This window comes from Mastomys coucha, unplaced genomic scaffold (genome assembly GCF_008632895.1).
Source record: "Mastomys coucha isolate ucsf_1 unplaced genomic scaffold, UCSF_Mcou_1 pScaffold16, whole genome shotgun sequence".
NCBI lineage: Eukaryota > Metazoa > Chordata > Mammalia > Rodentia > Muridae > Mastomys > Mastomys coucha.
The window spans coordinates 29,891,470-29,911,639 of record NW_022196898.1 but is presented as its reverse complement, the minus strand read 5'-3'; the positions used below and the strand labels follow the sequence as shown (position 1 = coordinate 29,911,639).

Sequence of the window (20,170 nt, the reverse complement as noted above, 5' to 3'; positions counted from 1 at the left end):
AAAAAAAAAGAAAGAAAGAAAAAAAAGTCATAGGTGACTGGAGTAGATACAAAAGTTTGCCAGACATTGTGTCTACTGGAAGCTTGGAGTTGGTTGTTTTAAATAATCACTTTATCTCTGTTAGAAATATGTGTATATGTATGTGTACATGCGTGTATGTGAGTGTACTTGAGTGTGCTTGGGTGCATGTATGTGTGGGCACATGTGCTCACATTTGCAAGTGTGCCTTGTGTGTTAATGCAGCACATTGACATAGTTGTATGGTATACTGCCAGTTTTTGTATTCTGAATGAAAAGACTCCTTTACTCCATCTGGCTCCAAAGTTCATTTGACTAAGAAAGTGTCTTCTCAATGCTGCTACTGCAAAGTCAGGTGTTCAGGTGCATGCAGATGTGCTCAGATAATCCTTAACTGACTTGACTTGGAACTTCTATGATCTGTATATAATACACAAGACGGTTTATCTGTTGAATTTTTAAATCATTTTTACTTTTTTATGATATGTTAATTCATATTGATGTGGAGCACTGTGATATTTCAGTAGGCTTGTAGACTATTCAGTGATTATTTGTGCAAAATTGGTGCACCTATGATGTCAGTGTGTCACTGTTTTTTTCTATATCCAGTGCAGTTTGCTGATGGGTAGGCTGCATAGTACTTTCCTGTGGCTAGGAAAGTGCACAGTTATTCAGTGTCTTACCTTCTCTGAATATTGAGCAGAATCTGAGTACAAAAAGAAAATGATAAGAAGAGTATGTTTCCTGCTTTTATTTTCCCCTCTGGAATCTCTGTTTACAACTGATATATATAGATATAGATATAGATATAGATATAGATATAGATATAGATATAGATATAGATAGATAGATATAGATATAACTATATAGATAGATATAGATATGTACATATACATGTACATATACATACATATCTGAAATGTGTATATGTACATATATGTTATATATACATATATATGCTTTATATATATGGCATATATATTTATACTTTGTAGACAGGTATTGGTTTTAGTTTTTAACAAACAGTGACCTACTTCTTTGTATCTACTTACTTGGATTTAGAGTTTAATTTTATTACTTAATTCATATTCCAAAAGGCTTTGAAAAGATGATATATGAACTTTGGATTATTGACTAAAAAGGTCCTGAATCCCAATATAATGTATGCCTTGAATACTTTTGTATAAGTCTGTGTGTAGTGGACAAAGTGAAAGCCATCAATGCTGCATTTTAGTGTGCCCTGATGACTCTATTTGTGCCAGAACATGTCTCCCCACTTCTTCCCCACCCCTGTCTTCTTTGAAATAGGGTCTCACTCTCTAGCAATGGTTAGCCTAGAATTTATTATGTAAAACACCTCAATTTGCCTCTGTCTCCCAAGTTCTGGGATTACACCACCATGTCTGGCCAGAGATCCATATTCATTAGTAAACTTAATTTATTTTTGTCAATCGCTCATTTTTTTTGGGGGGGTCATATGTTTTTAGCAGAAAATGTCCCTAAAATTGGTTCTTATAATTTTGTGTAATTGTTTCTGAACATTAACTAAGAACTGACTAAAATAAATTAAGTATAACATAACATTTTTAAATTTATTTAGCCATTTTGATCTGTTTCATATACTCCAAAACTCATTTTACTATATACCTTAGGCTTTGTGCTAACTCATATGTTTGAATGGTTATAAATAAATTTTCTCTAAACATTACAAGAATATTTATCAGTCCTCTGAATCTGACTTCTACATATGTGTTCATTCATGTGCAAATGGATTTTTGAACAAAGAATGCATATTACAGTGAACATTTTTAGATCTGGACACGTACAGATTTCTGTTTCTTTTTAGTCTTCCATAAACAATTCTTTGTAACAAGTTTTCTGGCAACATTTACATAGTATTAGGTATTTTAATTAATGGTTTAAATGTATATAGGATTGCCTAGGCCAAATGTAAATTCTAAGCCATTTTATATAGAGATTCTGGCATTCACACGGAATCTTAAAACCAATTCTAGTAGGTATTAAGACACAATGGAGTATATAGAGTTATCTATGTGCATGTGTGTGCATTTATGATTGTCATCTTATTGATTTTTTTCTATTTAACAAAAGACATATACAAATGTTTCCCCTCTGTTTTCACTTGATCTTAGCCAAAAGGCCGAGAAGCAATCCCTTCTGTTTTCTATCTATTAATTTCATTCTTCTTTGGGAGCAGGAAGAGTGATTGGCATTTTGAGAAGTTTTCTTGTTTAGATTATGCTATCATTTACCCATGTGGAATTATTTATTTGCTACTCATACCAGTAAACATACTTTTATTGCTAAAAAGATCTGTAAAAACACACATGATGCCTGCATTTATTTTGCTTTTAAGCAATTAGACATATCAATGGAATATGTTTTTCCCTTCCCCAGGACTATAGAGTTAACATTTTCTTGAGACAGAAATGGAATGACCCCAGGCTCAAGCTCCCTAGTGACTTCAGAGGTTCAGATGCACTGACAGTTGATCCCACCATGTATAAGTGCTTGTGGAAGCCTGACTTATTCTTTGCAAATGAAAAAAGTGCCAATTTTCATGACGTAACCCAAGAAAATATCCTGTTGTTTATTTTTCGGGATGGAGACGTCCTTGTGAGCATGAGGTACCCTGTTCTATTTAGTTCTTGTGTATTTGTATTTTCCTTTTCAAGTCAGTGGATCTCAGAAATGTATGCTCAATGATTCCAATTTTTCTGCTCTTGCCTTCAGGTTGTCTATTACTCTTTCATGTCCTTTGGACTTAACCCTGTTTCCCATGGACACACAACGCTGCAAGATGCAACTTGAGAGCTGTATGTAAATGAGGCTATGAATGATTTGGGGAATAATATAGTCTATTATTGTGAAAACCATAATGCTTTTTTGACCATACTAACATCATACTGCATAGGATAATCTTGGCGAAGACAGAGCCTTCTGTTGTAGTTGGCTTTTTAGTGAGTTGATATTGGTCTGTATACTCCTTATTCTGAAGGCTGAAATTACTTGGATTGGCAATGTGGAAAATATATAGAAAGTTATGGTCTTGCAAAAAATAATTTCTCTGTGTTAATAGTCTCATAGTAAAAAAATGGAAAACATTGAAATATATGTAAGCCCAAGCAAGTGCACATTTTCTATGGAAGAATAGAAACATTATTTTTTTACAAATGTATATTTTATGTCTCTTTGATTGTATTTTTCACTTTATAAAAGATTTACTAAATTCTATTACCTGAAATTTCTATAAAACATATTCATTAATTTTCCATGGTCACTATCTTTAAAAACAATAAGCCATAAACCTTGAAAAATGAAGACTGATATCAATAAGAACCTTTAGTGCAGATGTTTAAAGATTAAGCTATTTTTATGAGTAATAAACAACCTTGTAAAATATACTACGTGTGTTTGTTAGATTATATGTTAATTAGTAGTTTTCTTTTTCTATTTTTTTAATTTATTTATTATTATATCTAAGTACACTGTCTTCAGACGCACCAGAAGAGGGTGTCAGATCTCATTACATATGGTTCTGAGCCACCATGTGGTTGCTGGGATTTGAACTCAGGACCTTTGGAAGAACAGTCAGTGTTCTTAACCACTGAAGCATCTCTCCAGCCCCGGTTTTCTTTCTTCTTTTTTTTTTTTTTTTAATGCACTAAAATGAATTCTAGCTTTTAATGATATTTATTGCTTTTTAACAATGAGCAATGTTAGAAACAATTTTATAGAAACAAGTCTATGCAATGTTTTTGTACCATACATATGTCAGAATATACTTAGTACAGACTTAAATAAGTCCATATTCACTCACTGAATTCATTTAATACACTGTGTAGGATTTTAGAAACCCATTGTCTTTGCTATCCTTTGTTAGGTTATTCCAGGGTGTACTTCTGAGTTGATGCCACCTATCATAATGAACTCCTGGTTACTTTAATGATACTATAGTGATGACCACTTGAACTGCAGTCTTACTGCAGTTAGACTGTCATGATGCAATTCCTTCCATACCTGGAAGGTATGATTTATTTAAAATCATACCTGTTTAAAAACTTTAGGTACATAGTACATGATTATAAATAGAAATATACAGAAAGATTCAATCTCATTATCACAGTTTTTACTGATAGGGATGCAGAAGATATTTTCTATATATGATGATCTAATGTTGTATATGATTTTGAGGACTATTTAACTTATTCTTTCTTTATGATGATGGTATGTTATTCTTGTGCTGATATTTTGTGCATGGTGAAAGATTAGGCCACTGTGAATTTTAAATTATGAATTTATAACATAATGTCATGCTTTCTTACCTACTCTGTGTTTAATAAGAATTGTTAAAATAATAAAAAAGCATTGATACACATATTTTAATCTAATGTTTATTTACTTATTGTAGTTGGTTATACAACTGATGATTTGAGATTCATCTGGCAGTCAGGAGATCCTGTTCAGTTGGAAAAAATTGCTTTACCTCAATTTGATATTAAAAAGGAGGATATTGAATATGGGAACTGTACAAAATACTATAAAGGCACTGGTAAGTGATGTCTTCGAAAATAAAACTAACCTCCTAGGTTCCACAGTTTTCTTTTAGCTTTAATTATAGACTAAGGAAAGAATAAAAAATGATTAAAAATAAGATAAATGTAAGAAATGTATCCTTATAACCATTTGTTAAAACCTTTTAAACAACATATTCATTTAAGATGTTCGATTTTTTTAATTATGAAATAAATGGGGTTTTCTCTATGTCATTCTGATGGTAAGAGGCTGTCAATATTTCATTACAGTGACACAAGCTTTTTCAAATAATGGTTTTCTTCGATGTTGCCAAGTTTTGACAAGATTATCTTTGGAACTAAGCATTTAATATAGCACACTATAATCTATCTTTATTCATCTGTTGTCTTGTGAACTGTTTTATTTAGATGAGAATTAGACTGTCTTGATAATTTTAAAAGCATTGATCTTTATGGTGCATGAGAAGCAATAAGAGTAAGAGAAGATTGATCATCAGTGACTATTCCTTGTATAGTGTTATTTTCTAGGTCATAGGACATGAAAGGCAAACCGAAGTAACCTCGGTCATTAAACTACAATGAGCTCTTGAAGAGCTTCAAAAGTCTTTCCTCTGCTCTCATAATACACGGCATTCAGCCTTGGCATCTACACTGTCAGCTTATGTCACTAAGGGGGTTCAGTAGCACTAAAGCATTTCACTTAACAATTTAAAGTGAAAATAGACAGAAATTTGACTATGGCATTATTAACAATTATTAATTCAACTTGGAAGCTGCCTAGAATTGTGCATTGGAAAACAAGTCCTGACAAAGTCATTCAGATGCTGATAGGAGCTAAGTTTATGTTTTTGGAAGCATTTATATGATGTAAAAGTTTACTATTATGATGTCATGATCAAAATGAGAATGTGAAGAGTTTCATATTCACAGTCCTCCTAATATAAATACACATGAGATTAGGAAATTTTGTAGTAAAACTAAGCATCTGTTGTTGACTGTCAAACAAATGGATGAGATTATATACTTTCATTGGGAGAATGTATAGTAAATTATAGGCTACATCATAAATACAATAGCAAGTAGTTAATGAATTTAAATGCTGAAAAGTGAAAATTCTTTATTTCTTAGAAGGGAATTAGAACATGTAATGCAAAGAAATAATTTAGAGGACTTCTCTAAAGTCCTGTGAAGGGCTTCAAGGTAATTTTTGATTAATCATGAATAAGACCTTAAAATTTTAGTAGCTGCAGACAATAGGGACAGCAAAGTTGTGGCTAACATACTTTGGACAATTACTATGTTTCATATTCTTTTCAATATTTATATAACTCAGAAGTAAAACATGTAGTATTTAGATACTTGTAAAACTTTGTAAAATCAAATATTTCAAAGTATATGTGATAATAAACATGCAGATTTGTATAAAATTATGTAGACATATACATATATTTATGTTTACACACAGTATTGGCAAAACTAATTGGTGAAGGAATTCTGAAGTGGCAATAACTTTACTGAAATTATGCTGTTCCATGACTAACAGATAGGGAAGAGGAAGAATATGGGAGCACAAATGAAAATACTTAAGTTGGGCACCTAAGTGAATAATGAAAGAAAATGACACAGGAAATGGAAAGTAAATTGAAATTTCCCAATGCACATTTATATCAATTAGCTGCCCACCTGCCTCTCATAAAGATAACAGACTAGAGAAAGATCAAAAAGATCAAGAAATGTTTCTAATAAAAGTTTATGAAGCAAATCACTGTAATATCCAACATACCTTTTACGACTAGATGCATCGACAGCTCGTGAAGTCCCCTTGTGAGGATCTTTATGATAGTACGTGGTGGGACTCTACTTTAAAACACATGGAATATGGCATTTTGTCAGGCTATCTCTAAACATAATGAGGTGGAATGTATATTTTTATCTTAAATTATGCTAATTTATAGTGACAATGTAATAGTATATATAGTATATATGCTAATATACTATGAATACTATATATATTAAACTATATATATGATATATACTGACTATAGAAGCTTTATGTATATATGTAGTTATATGTAAATATATGTAAATATACATATATGTATAATTGCTTATATGCACATGTTTTGTTCTTCATTTCATATGCAGTAGGTAAATGAATAAATGACATTATTACAAAGTGATATTGTTACTGCGTAAAGTGATATTATTACAAAACTAGGTACTTTGAGCATCATCCTTAGGAAGCACTATGAGCCTTTTTAAATCTGTAAGTACAAAGTAGTTTCTGTTATTATGAAAATTTGTACTTTTGAAATATTGCACATGGTCATTGCCTAAGAGCATATGGTTTTGTTATTAGGAGAGGAAGTTTAAATGAGTGCCAGGATAGACAAGGGGGAATTTTATTAACTTTCCCCCTTCATCTTATAAGACCTGTTAACAATATATTGTACTGCTTTGTTTTTAATGAGGTTAAAACTAGAGAGCTACACACTTTCTTTCTGACATTGTCAGCATTTGCTCCCATTCCTACCTATTCATTCCTTCTATTCTATGGTCATGTTGTCACCTCTCTAATTTCCCTGAAACAACACTAGGTATAATTCATAATATGAGCAGAATAGCTTCCTCATGTAACTTAAGATGCTTATGAATCTCCTTTTATGTCAAAATTTAAGAATATTGTATAGAAATCTTGTTGAATAGATATGAAGTTTATTTTAGCATTTGAAACACATTTGTTTTCTCCAATTAGAACGACTATTATTTTTTAAAGATTTATTTATGTATTTATTTATTTATTTATTTATTTATTTATTTAGTATATGTAAGTACAATGTAGCTGTCTTCAGACACACCAGAAGAGTGCATCAGATCTTGTTACAGATGGTTGTGAGCCACCATATGGTTGCTGGGATTTGAACTCAGGACCTTCAGAAGAGAAGTTGGTGCTCTTAACCACTGAGCCATCTCTCTAGCATGATGACTATTATTTTTTAACTATAAGGCAGTGGATCATAACATTATTCTTCTATCCATAATTAGTTCACTTATGTAGGGCTTATACATTGGCTTCAATAGTTTAAAATAATTATGCGCAGGGCCAACTGAAAACAACAGGAGTCTTTAACCTTTGGTATTTATACATAATCTTACTTTTATTAAATGGTAAATGCCATTTTTAATTTAAATTAACTACTTTCTTTTGGGGGTGGTGATGCATGGCTGTTATTTCAGTACACTGAGGTAGAAAGATAATAAGTTTGAGGTTAGCCTGGCCTATATGGAACTAGTTCAAAATAATTAAACCTTTTCAACAATATCCATTATATGTAAACTGCTGACTAAAAGGGACAAAATATTTGGAAAGCAATCTCCAACTTGGAAGTATGTCTTCTTTTCAAATGGAGTTTTGTCAGAATATTTCTGTCACTTGTCTTCTTTTCTTTTCTTCTTGCCCCCTCCCTCAGGAAAACAAAACCCTTCACCAGATTCCCAATACGTACGAGTAGATTTTGGTTGATGTTTTGGAAGTTCTAGAATGACACTCTAGAGCACTTTCTGCACTTGTCTCAGCACAAGAGAATAAAAGTTGCAGAAGTTTGAGAGCCTTGGAGTGCAGGAAGGATGAGAGTGGAGAGGAAAGTTCTGTCTTCCCGCTTCACAGCCTTTGGGTGGTCACGGAAAACCTCAGTCATTGCTCTCCCTATTGTGTAATGCTTCCCTAAAGTCTTAAGAGTTAACTCTGAACAATCAGACCCCTCCATATATACTCCTTGGTTGGTGGTTGAGACCCTGGGAGCTCAGAGGGTACTACTTAGTTCATATTGTTGTTCATCCTAAGGGGCTGCAAACCCCTCAGCTCCATTGGTCCTTTCTCTAACTCCTTCACTGGGGACCCTGTACTCAGTTCGATGGATGGCTGTGAGCCTCTACATCTTTGTTAGTCAGGTACTGTCAGAGCCTCTCAGAAGATAGCTATATTTAGGCTGGCTTGCCCTTCCTTCAGTCCCTGCTCCATAGTTAATCTCTGCAACTCCTTTCGTGGGTATTTGGTTCCCCCTTTTAAGAAGGAATGAAATGTCCACCTTTTGGTCTTCCTTAAAGACTGCACATGGAGGGGTCTGATTGTTCAGGCAGCATGTGTATAGTAGAGGATTGCAAATTCGATCATCAATAGGAGGAGAGGAGCTCCGCCCTGTGAAAGTTCTGTGCCCCAGTGTAGGGGAATGCCAGGGCCAGAAAGTGGGAGAGGGCGGGGTGGCAGGCATGGGGAAGTGGGAGGCAAGAGGGGTTTGTTTTGGTTGTTTTTGTTTGTTTCTTTGTTTTTTGGAGGGGAAACTGGGAATAGAGAAATTTACATGTAAATAAAGAAAATATCTAAAAGAAAAAAAAAGAGTTAACTTTGACTGTGACCTCTTGGAGACTGTGGTATCTCCCATCCACCAGATGTGATTCACACAAGGCTGAAAGTTAGGCTGACAGGTACAGGCCAAGTGTGTCTCTTCTTAAAATGAAACTGCTGCTTTGATTCGGGGTAGGATCTCCTTGGTTTGTCTTCCGTGCTAGCGCCTCTAACAAGGGAAAGGTTAAGGGCTGCAGACTCTCATACAAACTCAGTGCTACACGTGATACCGAACAGCATGCCAGCTGTTCCTCAGTAACATGGGAGGCAGTCCACTCAGGGCAAGCAGGTTCTGCCCGCTTTACAGTGCTGCCAACTGAAGGAAAACCCTTTGCAGTGTTTACTTTGTGAAATTGTCAGGGGTAGAAGTACGCTGTCCCTTGAAGATCTTTCTAAGTGATGCTTCTTTATAGGTATGATGCTCACAACTGTCACTTCTCTGGCTTTGACAGGTTACTACACTTGTGTGGAAGTCATCTTCACCCTGAGGAGACAGGTTGGGTTCTATATGATGGGTGTGTATGCACCAACCCTGCTGATTGTGGTCCTCTCCTGGCTCTCTTTCTGGATCAACCCTGATGCTAGTGCAGCCAGAGTCCCTCTGGGTAAGCTTCCTTGTTTCTCTTCCACCACAACTGTGGGGCCTGGTTGGGCATCCTATCCTGAAAATGTGAGGCCCCCAAAGTCCAAGTGCAACAAGTAGAAAATTACACACTTTCTTCCTGGGAGAGCATAATAAAAATACCATGTATGAGACTACCTTCAGGCTTCGAGTTGAAGGTCTACATGTATATGAACTACAAATGACGGTTTTCTGGACTTGAGTCCTAGCCTTAAGACTTCATAAAATATATGCAAAAATTTCAAAGTCTAAAAACTCTGAAATTGGAAAAGGTTCTGGTCAATGCATTCTGAACAGGGATACTAAACTGTGCCCTTTTATGATGGAGTGCAACCAATTTAAGCTCATCCCCTAGTTAACAAATAAATGAAACTCAGACTAAGGTTATTTTATTTGGCTTGAACAATTACTCGGGGTAACCCCTAATCTACATTTCTACCTGCTGGTCTGGCTACCTCCCTAACAGTGTTCCCCAAATACTTGCTGTTTCTCCTGGCCATGTGCTCATGCTGTATCTTGTCTCATAGCACCTTCCTTTCTCCCCCTTCATTTCCTGCCTCAGATGCCCAAACCTGGGAACCTAAATCCCATCTAACTCTCTTCTGTCCAGCTATAGGCTGTCAGCATCTTTATCCAACCAATAGTTTTAAAATAAGGAGCAAGGTCATATAGTATTACTTTGGTGTAGTGAGAATTCTCTCATCCCTGAGGACAACCCAAACTTGTAATACTTAATGTAATTTAGCGTTACAATACATAGCAAAAGACATGCTATGTGCATCAGCAGCTACTTTGAAGCAGAGAATTTAGAAATGATAGCTGCCTGCTTTTTGGAGGGGTCTTCTTTTAATATTTGACACTGATCTATATTTTGTCAGTGTTTATGCAGTTGGCAATTTTTTCTTTTCCTGTTCTGAGAATTTTGCAGTAGTTGATTTATTCATCTATTTTCAAGTAAGTACTTATTGATTGAATATAGTCATGCATGGCTAAAATATAAAATCTTCACTAGTGCCATTGTTCAAAGCAAATAATCAAGTTGGTAGAAATCATTCTAAATAATATGCATCCCAGGCTCTGAGGATAAAATCATGCACAACTTATTTGACATTTCCCCAATATTGCCTGCATGCATGATAATGTGTACCACATAACCTATGTGAACAGAAGACTTTCCCATCTAGATTTGTGTCGTTACAGTCTCATGTTTATACACAATGACAAGGTCACTTGATGATACATTTGCTTGGGCATAGTTTCATCTCCAAGTGGCATATGAGTGTCATCCTATGATTTATTATTTTAGAAAAAGCCTACTAAGTACCATTTAAGTGTCATTTCCTTTTAATATTCATGTGCTACAACTTTATTATTTTTAAGGCTGGTGACAAAGGAACACCATTTATTTACCATTTAAATGACATCATTTCAGCCATTCAAACTTGTATGTGTTTAAAGATTCTTAAGTATTTGCTTTGTCTGGAGATGAAGCTCAGTGGTAAGGACCATGCCATGCGTATGTGGAAGTCCTGGGTTCCATCTCCCCACTAACCTCTTCCTCCCCTCCCACAAACAGAGTTGTGTGAGAAAAAAAGCATGGACTCTTTCTGTGAGGAAAGTAAAGGTCAAAATGGAAACATTAGTGCCATCGTGCATTTGCCTAAGGAAAGTGGATATTTCCCTTTGTGTGTGCTTTCTGAATCTCCCCAGGAGCTCATATAGATGAAACTGGTGTACTTGGCCTCCCAGCTGATGATGAGCTGGTACTTTTGGGTTTCTTTCCCGGTCCAAAAAGGTTTTGTGCATATCTCATTGTGAATTATTCAAGGGGATGAATGGGATATAGAGTTTTAGACATATATATGTATTGTATATGTTTTAGACATGTATATAATATATAGAGAGTTATAAGATGCACAGGTATGCATACCTCTGTGTGTGTGTGTGTGTGTGTGTGTGTGTGTGTGTATCAAAACACAACTTAAGGTTGTGGAATCTGGAGAATGAGCACAGGGGCAGTAAGTCTTGGTAAATACCTTTGTAACTACTGAGTAATCTCATTTATTACATAAAATATAGATTTTTTAAAAGAATAAGAAACCAAAGAAGCAGTGAAAATGGCTATTATACTTAAATATGCAATTTGATCAAAATCAATCAAGGATATATATACATATATATGTATATATATATATATATCAAGAAATATAGTTATATTTCTTGTAGTCACTATTTGCTGGAAACTAGTCAAGAAGAGAAGAATGTAGTCATAACAATGAATAGCAATTGTTAGTAAGATGGATTAAAAACATCTTAGCTCTAATGTATCTGCATTTCCTAGCAAAACAGCAGACACCAATCAAAATTTATCAAGCCCAAGTCTTTATTTTGTTATTCTGTGGTGGTGTTTGTGTGTTTGTGCAGTTGTATGAGCTTGTGTGTACACACTCAGAAGCCAGGTGTGGACATTAGGCATGTTCTTTGATCACTTTCTACTACTTTTGAGATACACTGAACATGGATCTCATGGACTGGCTACACTGCCTGTCCCTATCTCTAAGTACAGTGCTGGATAATAGTTATGTGCCACCATACTTGCATAGGAGCCAGGGATCAAAGCATATGTACTCATACTCACATAGCAGGCACTAGACACACTAAGTCTACAGACTAATAATTAAAAATATATTTTATACTTTAAGTTATATGTATATATTAAATACATGTATCTATATATGTGTTATATTATGTGAATATGAAATATATAGTACATATATATTTACATATTACATACATGCATGTATATGTTACATAAAACACATTTATATATTATTATATGGCTAACAAGGCACTTTGGTAATTTACATTTATTCAATACATATTTTCTTGTAGTCACTATTTGCTGGAAACTAGTCAAGAAGAGAAGAACGTAGTCATAAAAATGAATAGCAATTGTTAGTAAGATGGATTAAAAACATCTTAGCTCTAATGCATCTCTATTTCCCAGCAAAGCAACAGACACCAAGTTAAGTATGATATATCCCACATAAGACCGTGATATGAGATAGAACAACATGCTTGCTAGCAAAAGCTTTAAGAAGAGAGAATTCTAACTAAAGAAAGGACGTGAAGAAAGGAAAGCAATTCATGTCATTAACTAGGAGAGAGGAAAACACGGGTTCGAGTCTGATCACTGGTTATAGTGAGGTCTGGCTCTCTGGAAACCTTTTTATCAGACTCTATTTTTGATTAGTTTTAAATTTAATCTTAATTTATTGTGGACTGACTGGTGAGGGAAAGGTAGAAACAAGCAGAGCAGTTAGAGGATGACTCATGGGTCCAAATGACAGTCATTTATGCCAAAAACTGATAGCACCCTAGACTTCCATGTTAATATTTCACTGACAGATTAAAAACCCTTGAAACTGATGTTGATTTCCAAATGTAAGACTCATAAATGTTATGCCTGAAATAGTAAGTTAGAAGCCAATCAAGTCATCATTTCAAAATGTGGTGAAGATCTAAGCATAAACAAACAAACAAACAAACAAACAAACAAAAAATCAATAGGAGACAGGGGGCTTACTGTGTCCAGGAATCTGAGATTCGGTATCTTGACTGACAGCATCTCTCTGTGGACATAACCGGACGCTGTGATAACCATTGTGTGTACTGTGTCTGTGGCAGCAAGTCATCTTTCACCACCTCCCTCCTGATGACAGGAAGGAAGGTTGGAAGAGAGGAAGGAAGAGAAGGCAGAGTAACTGGAAAGGAGAAAGACGCTTGTAATTGCAACAATTCCTCTCTGGAGTTTTATGATTGCTTAAATTGTCTTATGTTACATAAACCTAATTACTGTCTGATGATTACACGTGTTTATATATAAAGCTGGTTTCCATCTAAGTTAGCTTTTCCCATAGCAGGATTGTATTCCTTTTCTTAAAAAGCTGAAATTTTCTTTCTGAAATGAACAGGAATGCTCTATACTTTATCTTCTCTGCTAGGCATTATATTGTAAACAAAATAAAACAACAAATGAACAAACAAAAATCTTATCAAAATTTTATGTGTTCTATTCTTGGTTGTGGGTGAAAATTCCTCCTACAAATAAAACTCTACAAAAAAAAAAGTCAAGAAATAAAAAAAAAAAAAAAACGAATACACCACAGAGCTTGTTAATTCTCTCAGAGACAGGCTCAAGGTTTCATGATTAATCCTCAAATCAAATCCATGTGGTGCTTCCAACCATTTAATTTTGAAATGATGCATATTTACAAACATTTGTTAACCACAGTCACTACTTTACATGGTACAATGTATTTCTTCCAGTCTTTGATCTTTAAAGACACCTAAGGATTGTTTGTGGCCTATTGAAAGTCATCAGAGCTCAATAGTGAGTGAGCCACAGTCTCCTAAAGCATTTCCCAGGGCTTAACTCAGCTGATTCTCCTGTTGCTAGGCATCTTCTCCGTTCTCAGTTTGGCCTCAGAGTGCACCACCCTCGCAGCCGAGCTTCCGAAAGTGTCTTATGTGAAGGCGCTGGATGTGTGGCTCATTGCCTGTCTGCTCTTCGGGTTTGCCTCCCTCGTGGAGTATGCTGTTGTCCAGGTGATGCTGAACAATCCCAAAAGGGTTGAAGCTGAGAAGGCCCGAATGGCTAAGGCTGAGCAAGCAGATGGGAAAGGTGGAAACACAGCTAAGAAGAATACTGTGAACGGCACGGGGACCCCTGTTCATATCAGCACTTTGCAGGTAAGAGTAGAATGAACTATGGAAGTGGGTCGCCCATCCTCTTCAGTGCCAGGAAAGAGACATTGTGTGAATGAAATGGTGGGGTTGCCATTTATTTTCAATAGATGAAACAGAACTGAGTCCAGCAGACGTTTTGGGAAACACTCTCTGAAGGCATATAAAACATGTCAAGGAATTCCTAGGAAAATCTAATAACTTAAAATTTTTGAAAACTCTCAACTGAGTTTAAAATGATGACTTTACTTGATCATCGTTGAATAGAGAGATATTTCAAGAGTTTATACCTCACTACATAAATGTTAGCACGAAGCCAAGGGACTTATGGTTTTGCACAGACCTGTAGCCAGCTCTGAGGCTAGGAGAGCCATGCTGTTGGTCAGTCACGTTCCCATTCCTACTGTGTTAAGGAGCTTCCCATGGTTTGTCAGCAGATCACTTACCAACTGGATGGCTGGCCCACAGACACCCTCAACACCCAGGTAAGGATCTTCTAGCCTATCCATCACAGCTAGAGAAGGCCTGAATAGCCTTTCTGCCTCTTCACCCTGCCTTGTCATGTATCATTGACTTAAAAATAGATTCAAGTAATTGGTTCCAGAACAACCTGCTGCTTTAACAGATTAAAGTTACCTGTGCGCTTACTCGCAGAGTCTTGCTTGATGTTCACTGTTTGGGAAGAAAAGTCAGCCAGAAGGCTACATCCACAGAGCTAATGGTTATAAACTCTCCAGGAGACCAATAGATCTATCTACATCCATGGACGATGGGTCTACTTAGACCACGTTCTGGCCCCAACAGTGCTCTGTGTGTTTACCATTCCCCAACTGTCCTCCTACATATAATTTTAGAAAATATGTAACAGAATTTTTAGACAGAAGAGCAAACTGATTCTTCCTATGTTGCTTATCCTGAGGCTTTTGTGTGTGTGTGTGTGTGTGTGTGTGTGTGTGTGTATGGATGTTTACTGTATTCTTCCTTATACCCCAGTGTTCCAAAGTTATGTTTTATTTTTTGACGCAATTCCTTTATTCACTATTTTATGTGGTACGCTGGTGAACTGTCTTCTGCCATCTGAGACAGACAGCAAGAAAATCAATAGGCAAGCAGAGGAAAGAATTGGTGAGCTGTGCAGTACAGAAGACATTACCACCCCAGCTGAGCAGGAGACAGAAAATTCCTGGAAATTTTAGCAGAGCCCCAGGGACATAGACATCCAGCTGTGTAGTCTGCATTGTGTTACTGCAGTCCTATAAAGAGGGCCACATATATTCATATATAGTTCTTACCTCCTGACTTTTATAAATCATATCTAAAAGAGAATTAAAACTCGTAATCCTGCTATCCATGATTCTAAGCGAATATTGAAGAAGAGATGCAGGTGAACACTCTTCTGTCATCAGAAAGTGCTTTGTTTTCTCCTTTATCCATGATTGCTGTTCTCTTTGGTTATAGAACTGTAGGATAACAGTTGATTTTATTTAGTGCCTCGCAAGTATGATGGCACATTCTTCTTTCTCTATGGCTTTCCACGGGAAATAAACATTCTGGATCTTTTTCCTATATGTAATGAAACTAATCTCTAATTTCAATGAGATTGCCTTCCTTTTACTTAGACCGTAATGTCTTCCTTAGACTTCACCTGGTTTTTTCCTCTGCTCTTGCATTTTTCTGTTGATTCAGCCAAGATTGTTAGAACTCTTCAGGTTCAAACTTCCACTTGGTGAATATGTATGTGTTTTCTCATGTTAGTTCCTGTTTCTTTCTGAGATAGTCTAGGTTTTTATTTTTTATAAGCATATTGGCCATAGATTCATTTTTTTAGAAGCCTATTGGTCATAGATGCTTTAGTATAGTTCCCAGTTTTTAAAGATTTGATATCTTGAATTTGACATTTATTATGTTTTTTTTTTCATTCAATTTGAGATATCCCCTAGCCTGGCTGCCAAATCCTAGACATTTTGTACTAGGAGACTCTGAATCATATTTAAAGCTATTATTTTAGTGTTTTTAAATGTCCTACCAGGGGCATGGACAGTATTGATGCATTGCTGCCCCTGGGGGAAGTGGAAATCTAAGTTCCACAACACTAAGGGAGGGCCAATTTTTCCTGCTGAGTGTAGAGGGAGGGCTCAATTCTCTATGTGGGCTGCATAGACACAGCACATGGGCCAACTTTCAATAGTTTGGTAGATGATGTGTCTTTCTATTATACATTTTTCTTTTCATTTATAAAAACAACTGCACTTTGTTGTTACCAACATCCTTTTCCTAACATTCCACACTTGTCATACACAATGAGTTCATGAGTAAAAGACAAAACAGTCCCCATGCTCACAGTCTTCAGTAATTTAAGGAATAAAAGCTGGTGTCTGGTCATGGGAGCTGTTTCTTTGTGTAAAGGTATGTTTATACATTAGCATTAGTTCAGATTCAGTAAAAATCTGTCCAAATTGTTTCCTCTGGACATCTTTCTAACATCTAGAGAAGATATCTTATCTTTAGTTCTATAAGTTCTATACAAAATCAATGGCTTTTACATGAACCACACATAAAATTTTAGAGGTTAAATTAGAAAATGTTACAGTTTTATTGGCTTTTTATTGTTGTTGTTGCTGTTGTTGTTCCTGACAGCTTTATCTTTGTGCTTCCTCATTTCTTTATCAGCACATGGTGGAGGGGACAGTGAATACTCTGAGAGTAAATAAGATGCATGGAACAATGGGAAAATGATGAATTTAGGATTTGAACAGAAAAATTAGGAATGTGTTAGAAGGGCTGTCTTACTTAGGTGACTCATATGGCTACTTTCAGAATTATAACTGCTGAAGAGGACATTCTATTGAAAAATTTTTCCTCCTGCCCTATATGCATATGAATTAATAATGAGGTCAAAATAACAAAGTTTGTGTAAAATCTCTGATGAATGGAACAAAAAGAGATCCACCAACTAGTGAGTGAGTCATGCTGTCCTGGAACTCACTCTGTAGACCAGGCTGGCCTCGAACTCAGAAATCTGCTTGACTCTGCCTCCTAAGTGCTGGGATTAAAGGTGTGCACCACCACCGCCCAAGGAGGTTTGAGGATCCTTCAGAGGTGGGAAGCCAATCTTGCTCTTTCCTCAGCGGTGTGGTGATGAATGTCTTTTCTAGCACACACATGGAATATATGCACCATGCCACTTGTTCTGAATGTGGGAGCCCAACACAATGTCACAGAGAGTTTCCAGTGAATTATGTGTGGGAAAGTGACAGCTTCTGGGAATTCTTCATTATGTGCTTGTTATGATATTGAAGTCACGCTCTCCTTACTGCTGTGATTAGATATTTAAGTAATAGGGACTTCTTATGGCTGTGATTCAGAGGCCAACAGTCTTATTGCTGGCCAAATGGCTCTATCACTTATTAATCAGTAATTCTATTTGGAAACAGGACAGCAAAAGTGAAAGCTCTGAATTCATACTTAGAGTAATATTTTCTCTGGATCAACAGCAGATTCTTATTTCTTAGTATTTAAACTGAGAAAAATCTTACAATATAAATAGTAATTTAAATTAATGTTGACTCATGCTTTATTTTTTAATACAAATTAGTAAAAAAAAACAATAGTCCTTTCAGCAGTATGAGCCTTGTTATTTGGGCAAAGTATCAAAGCCTTCTTAAATGTCCAATTGATCTGGTTGGTTAATCAGTTGTCTATTATTCCTACTAATTTATAAACTCAATTTTAAAGTTTTTTTGAAGAGATGTGGTATCTATAACTCTACATTAAATTCTATTACATCATCTTTCATTTTTATGTTCAGGTTGGTGAGACCAGATGCAAAAAAGTTTGTACTTCCAAGTCTGATCTGAGATCCAATGACTTCAGCATTGTTGGAAGCTTACCCAGAGATTTTGAATTATCCAATTATGACTGCTATGGGAAACCCATTGAAGTCAACAATGGACTTGGGAAACCACAGGCAAAGAACAAGAAGCCCCCACCTGCCAAGCCCGTCATCCCAACAGCAGCCAAGCGCATCGACCTTTATGCAAGAGCGTTATTTCCTTTTTGCTTCTTGTTCTTCAATGTTATATATTGGTCTATATATTTATGATAAACCATTTCCATTTGTATGAAATACAACACCATTTCATTGTGACCAATGCAATTCATAATTGCTAATCTGTGAAAACTTTGCATTTTCATAGCAATATATTGCATTTTGGATGCCACTTGACTATAATAAAATACAGCACCTTACTTTTGAATGGCAGCATGACCCTGTAACGTCTGTGCTCCAACCATGAGATAGATAGATAGGTATATGTATATTGAGCATAGTGCTTTAGGAATCAATGACAAATATGCATACTACATAATCTACATAATGTGCTCTTCAGCTACTGTAACTCTGTAACTACAAATACTTCCAGTAATCCTGATGAAAACATGGTGTGCACGCTGACCCCTGTCATGTTCACTGTTCATGTATGCAGTATCTTACATCCCCATTCCTGGTAAGAAAGAAAGCCATCTTATTAAATAATTTTCAATAGTATTATTACAGATTAAGCAAGATTATATGGCATAGTGTTTAAAGTTTTTAAGAGAGGTAGATCAGTAATAGTTATGCAGGCTCCTTAAGAAATAAAATCAAAATTATACATTTATAAAGCAAGCTTATTTCTAAGTGTGCTTGTGTCGTCAAAATGCCAGATAATAGAACAGTAAGCATTTTTGAAGAAAGAACAACCTGGGCTAGTATAAATGCATAGTGAGTTCTGGCTTCTGGCAAAATGCAAACAAATAAATGATAGATGTATTAATTAAATATTTTGGATAAAATAAATTCTTTAATCCACCTTAAAATCAAAGTCTATTTTCATGCCTTTCATTTGTTGGTATGGAGATTATAAGCCTTAAAAAGAGTTGCACACATTTAAAATCTAAGCAGTGTGGTGACATGTGGTTCCAGATTACTGTTGGACTCCAAGAATTGTTAGCATGAACTTGAAGTTGAAAAATCAAAATACTGAAGGACTTAGCTTGTTTATTTTATTAAAGTGTTTCTATATTTCAAGTAATATTCAAACTGTTTTTAGAATTTTTTATTTATTTGAATGTATTTGAATATGTTACAAAACAATGATTTAGTTAATAATTTTTTTATTTAACCTTTAGACTTCAATCTTTTCTCCTTGCTGAAAGTCTGGATATTGGGACTGACTGACTTCATCTTGTTTCTCCCTGAAGAGAACCCCTAAGCCTCATGTTATTTATAGAGCCCCATTTTCTAACAGTGTCATGGCATAAGTGTTTATTTCTGTCTTAGCTAAAATTGGAGCTATTAGTAATTAATGTAATGTAAACAGACCATAAAAACATTTTACATTATTTTGAGTGCTTTTGTTGTTGTTGACAGTTTGTACAGCCAATTCAAAATACAATGCATTAAAAGTATTATTTGTGCAGTTGCCATATGCTATTTACTGCTATTTGATTTATTGAAGATTGTTAAACTCAGGAACATCCCCAGTGGTTATGACCATCTTTAAGTGGTATTTATAGTAATTTTCGGCAGTCATTCAGTACCATTCAGTCACAAAAGCATGACAATCTAAATCATTTTAAAAGGCCAAAAGTAAAATGGGTAGTAGTCTTCTCTCCCAAGACCAAGGGAAGTTAGTTTAATGGGCCAGCAGTGGGAAAAATACCTTGAATATGTATCATTTAAAGAATCTTTTTGTAGTGATGTTTTCTTACCTTTCTTTTTATAACTTGCTTTCATGTTAGGGCCTTTGATCTAGAGTTTTAGGTGTCTTATAGTGAAAGCAG

The 20,170-nt window shown here is 35.4% G+C and overlaps 1 protein-coding gene across 5 annotated transcripts in view; it reads left to right on the top strand.

The window, feature by feature from the left end:
- Glrb (glycine receptor beta) overlaps positions 1-19,813 on the top strand; it is a 70,739-nt gene extending 50,926 nt beyond the window's left edge. For 3 of the 5 annotated variants that reach the window (XM_031374160.1, XM_031374162.1, XM_031374164.1), the window contains 7 exons: positions 2,437-2,666; positions 2,773-2,855; positions 4,451-4,591; positions 9,432-9,584; positions 14,061-14,353; positions 14,782-14,832; positions 18,156-19,813. In XM_031374160.1, coding sequence (XP_031230020.1) covers positions 2,437-2,666; positions 2,773-2,855; positions 4,451-4,591; positions 9,432-9,584; positions 14,061-14,353; positions 14,782-14,832; positions 18,156-18,449 — 1,245 coding nt within the window. In that variant the 3' untranslated portion in view covers positions 18,450-19,813. The remainder of the gene's footprint in view (positions 1-2,436; positions 2,667-2,772; positions 2,856-4,450; positions 4,592-9,431; positions 9,585-14,060; positions 14,354-14,781; positions 14,833-18,155) is intronic. The other 2 variants (XM_031374161.1, XM_031374163.1) reach the window with 2 other exon arrangements.
- Positions 19,814-20,170: the final 357 nt, after the last annotated feature.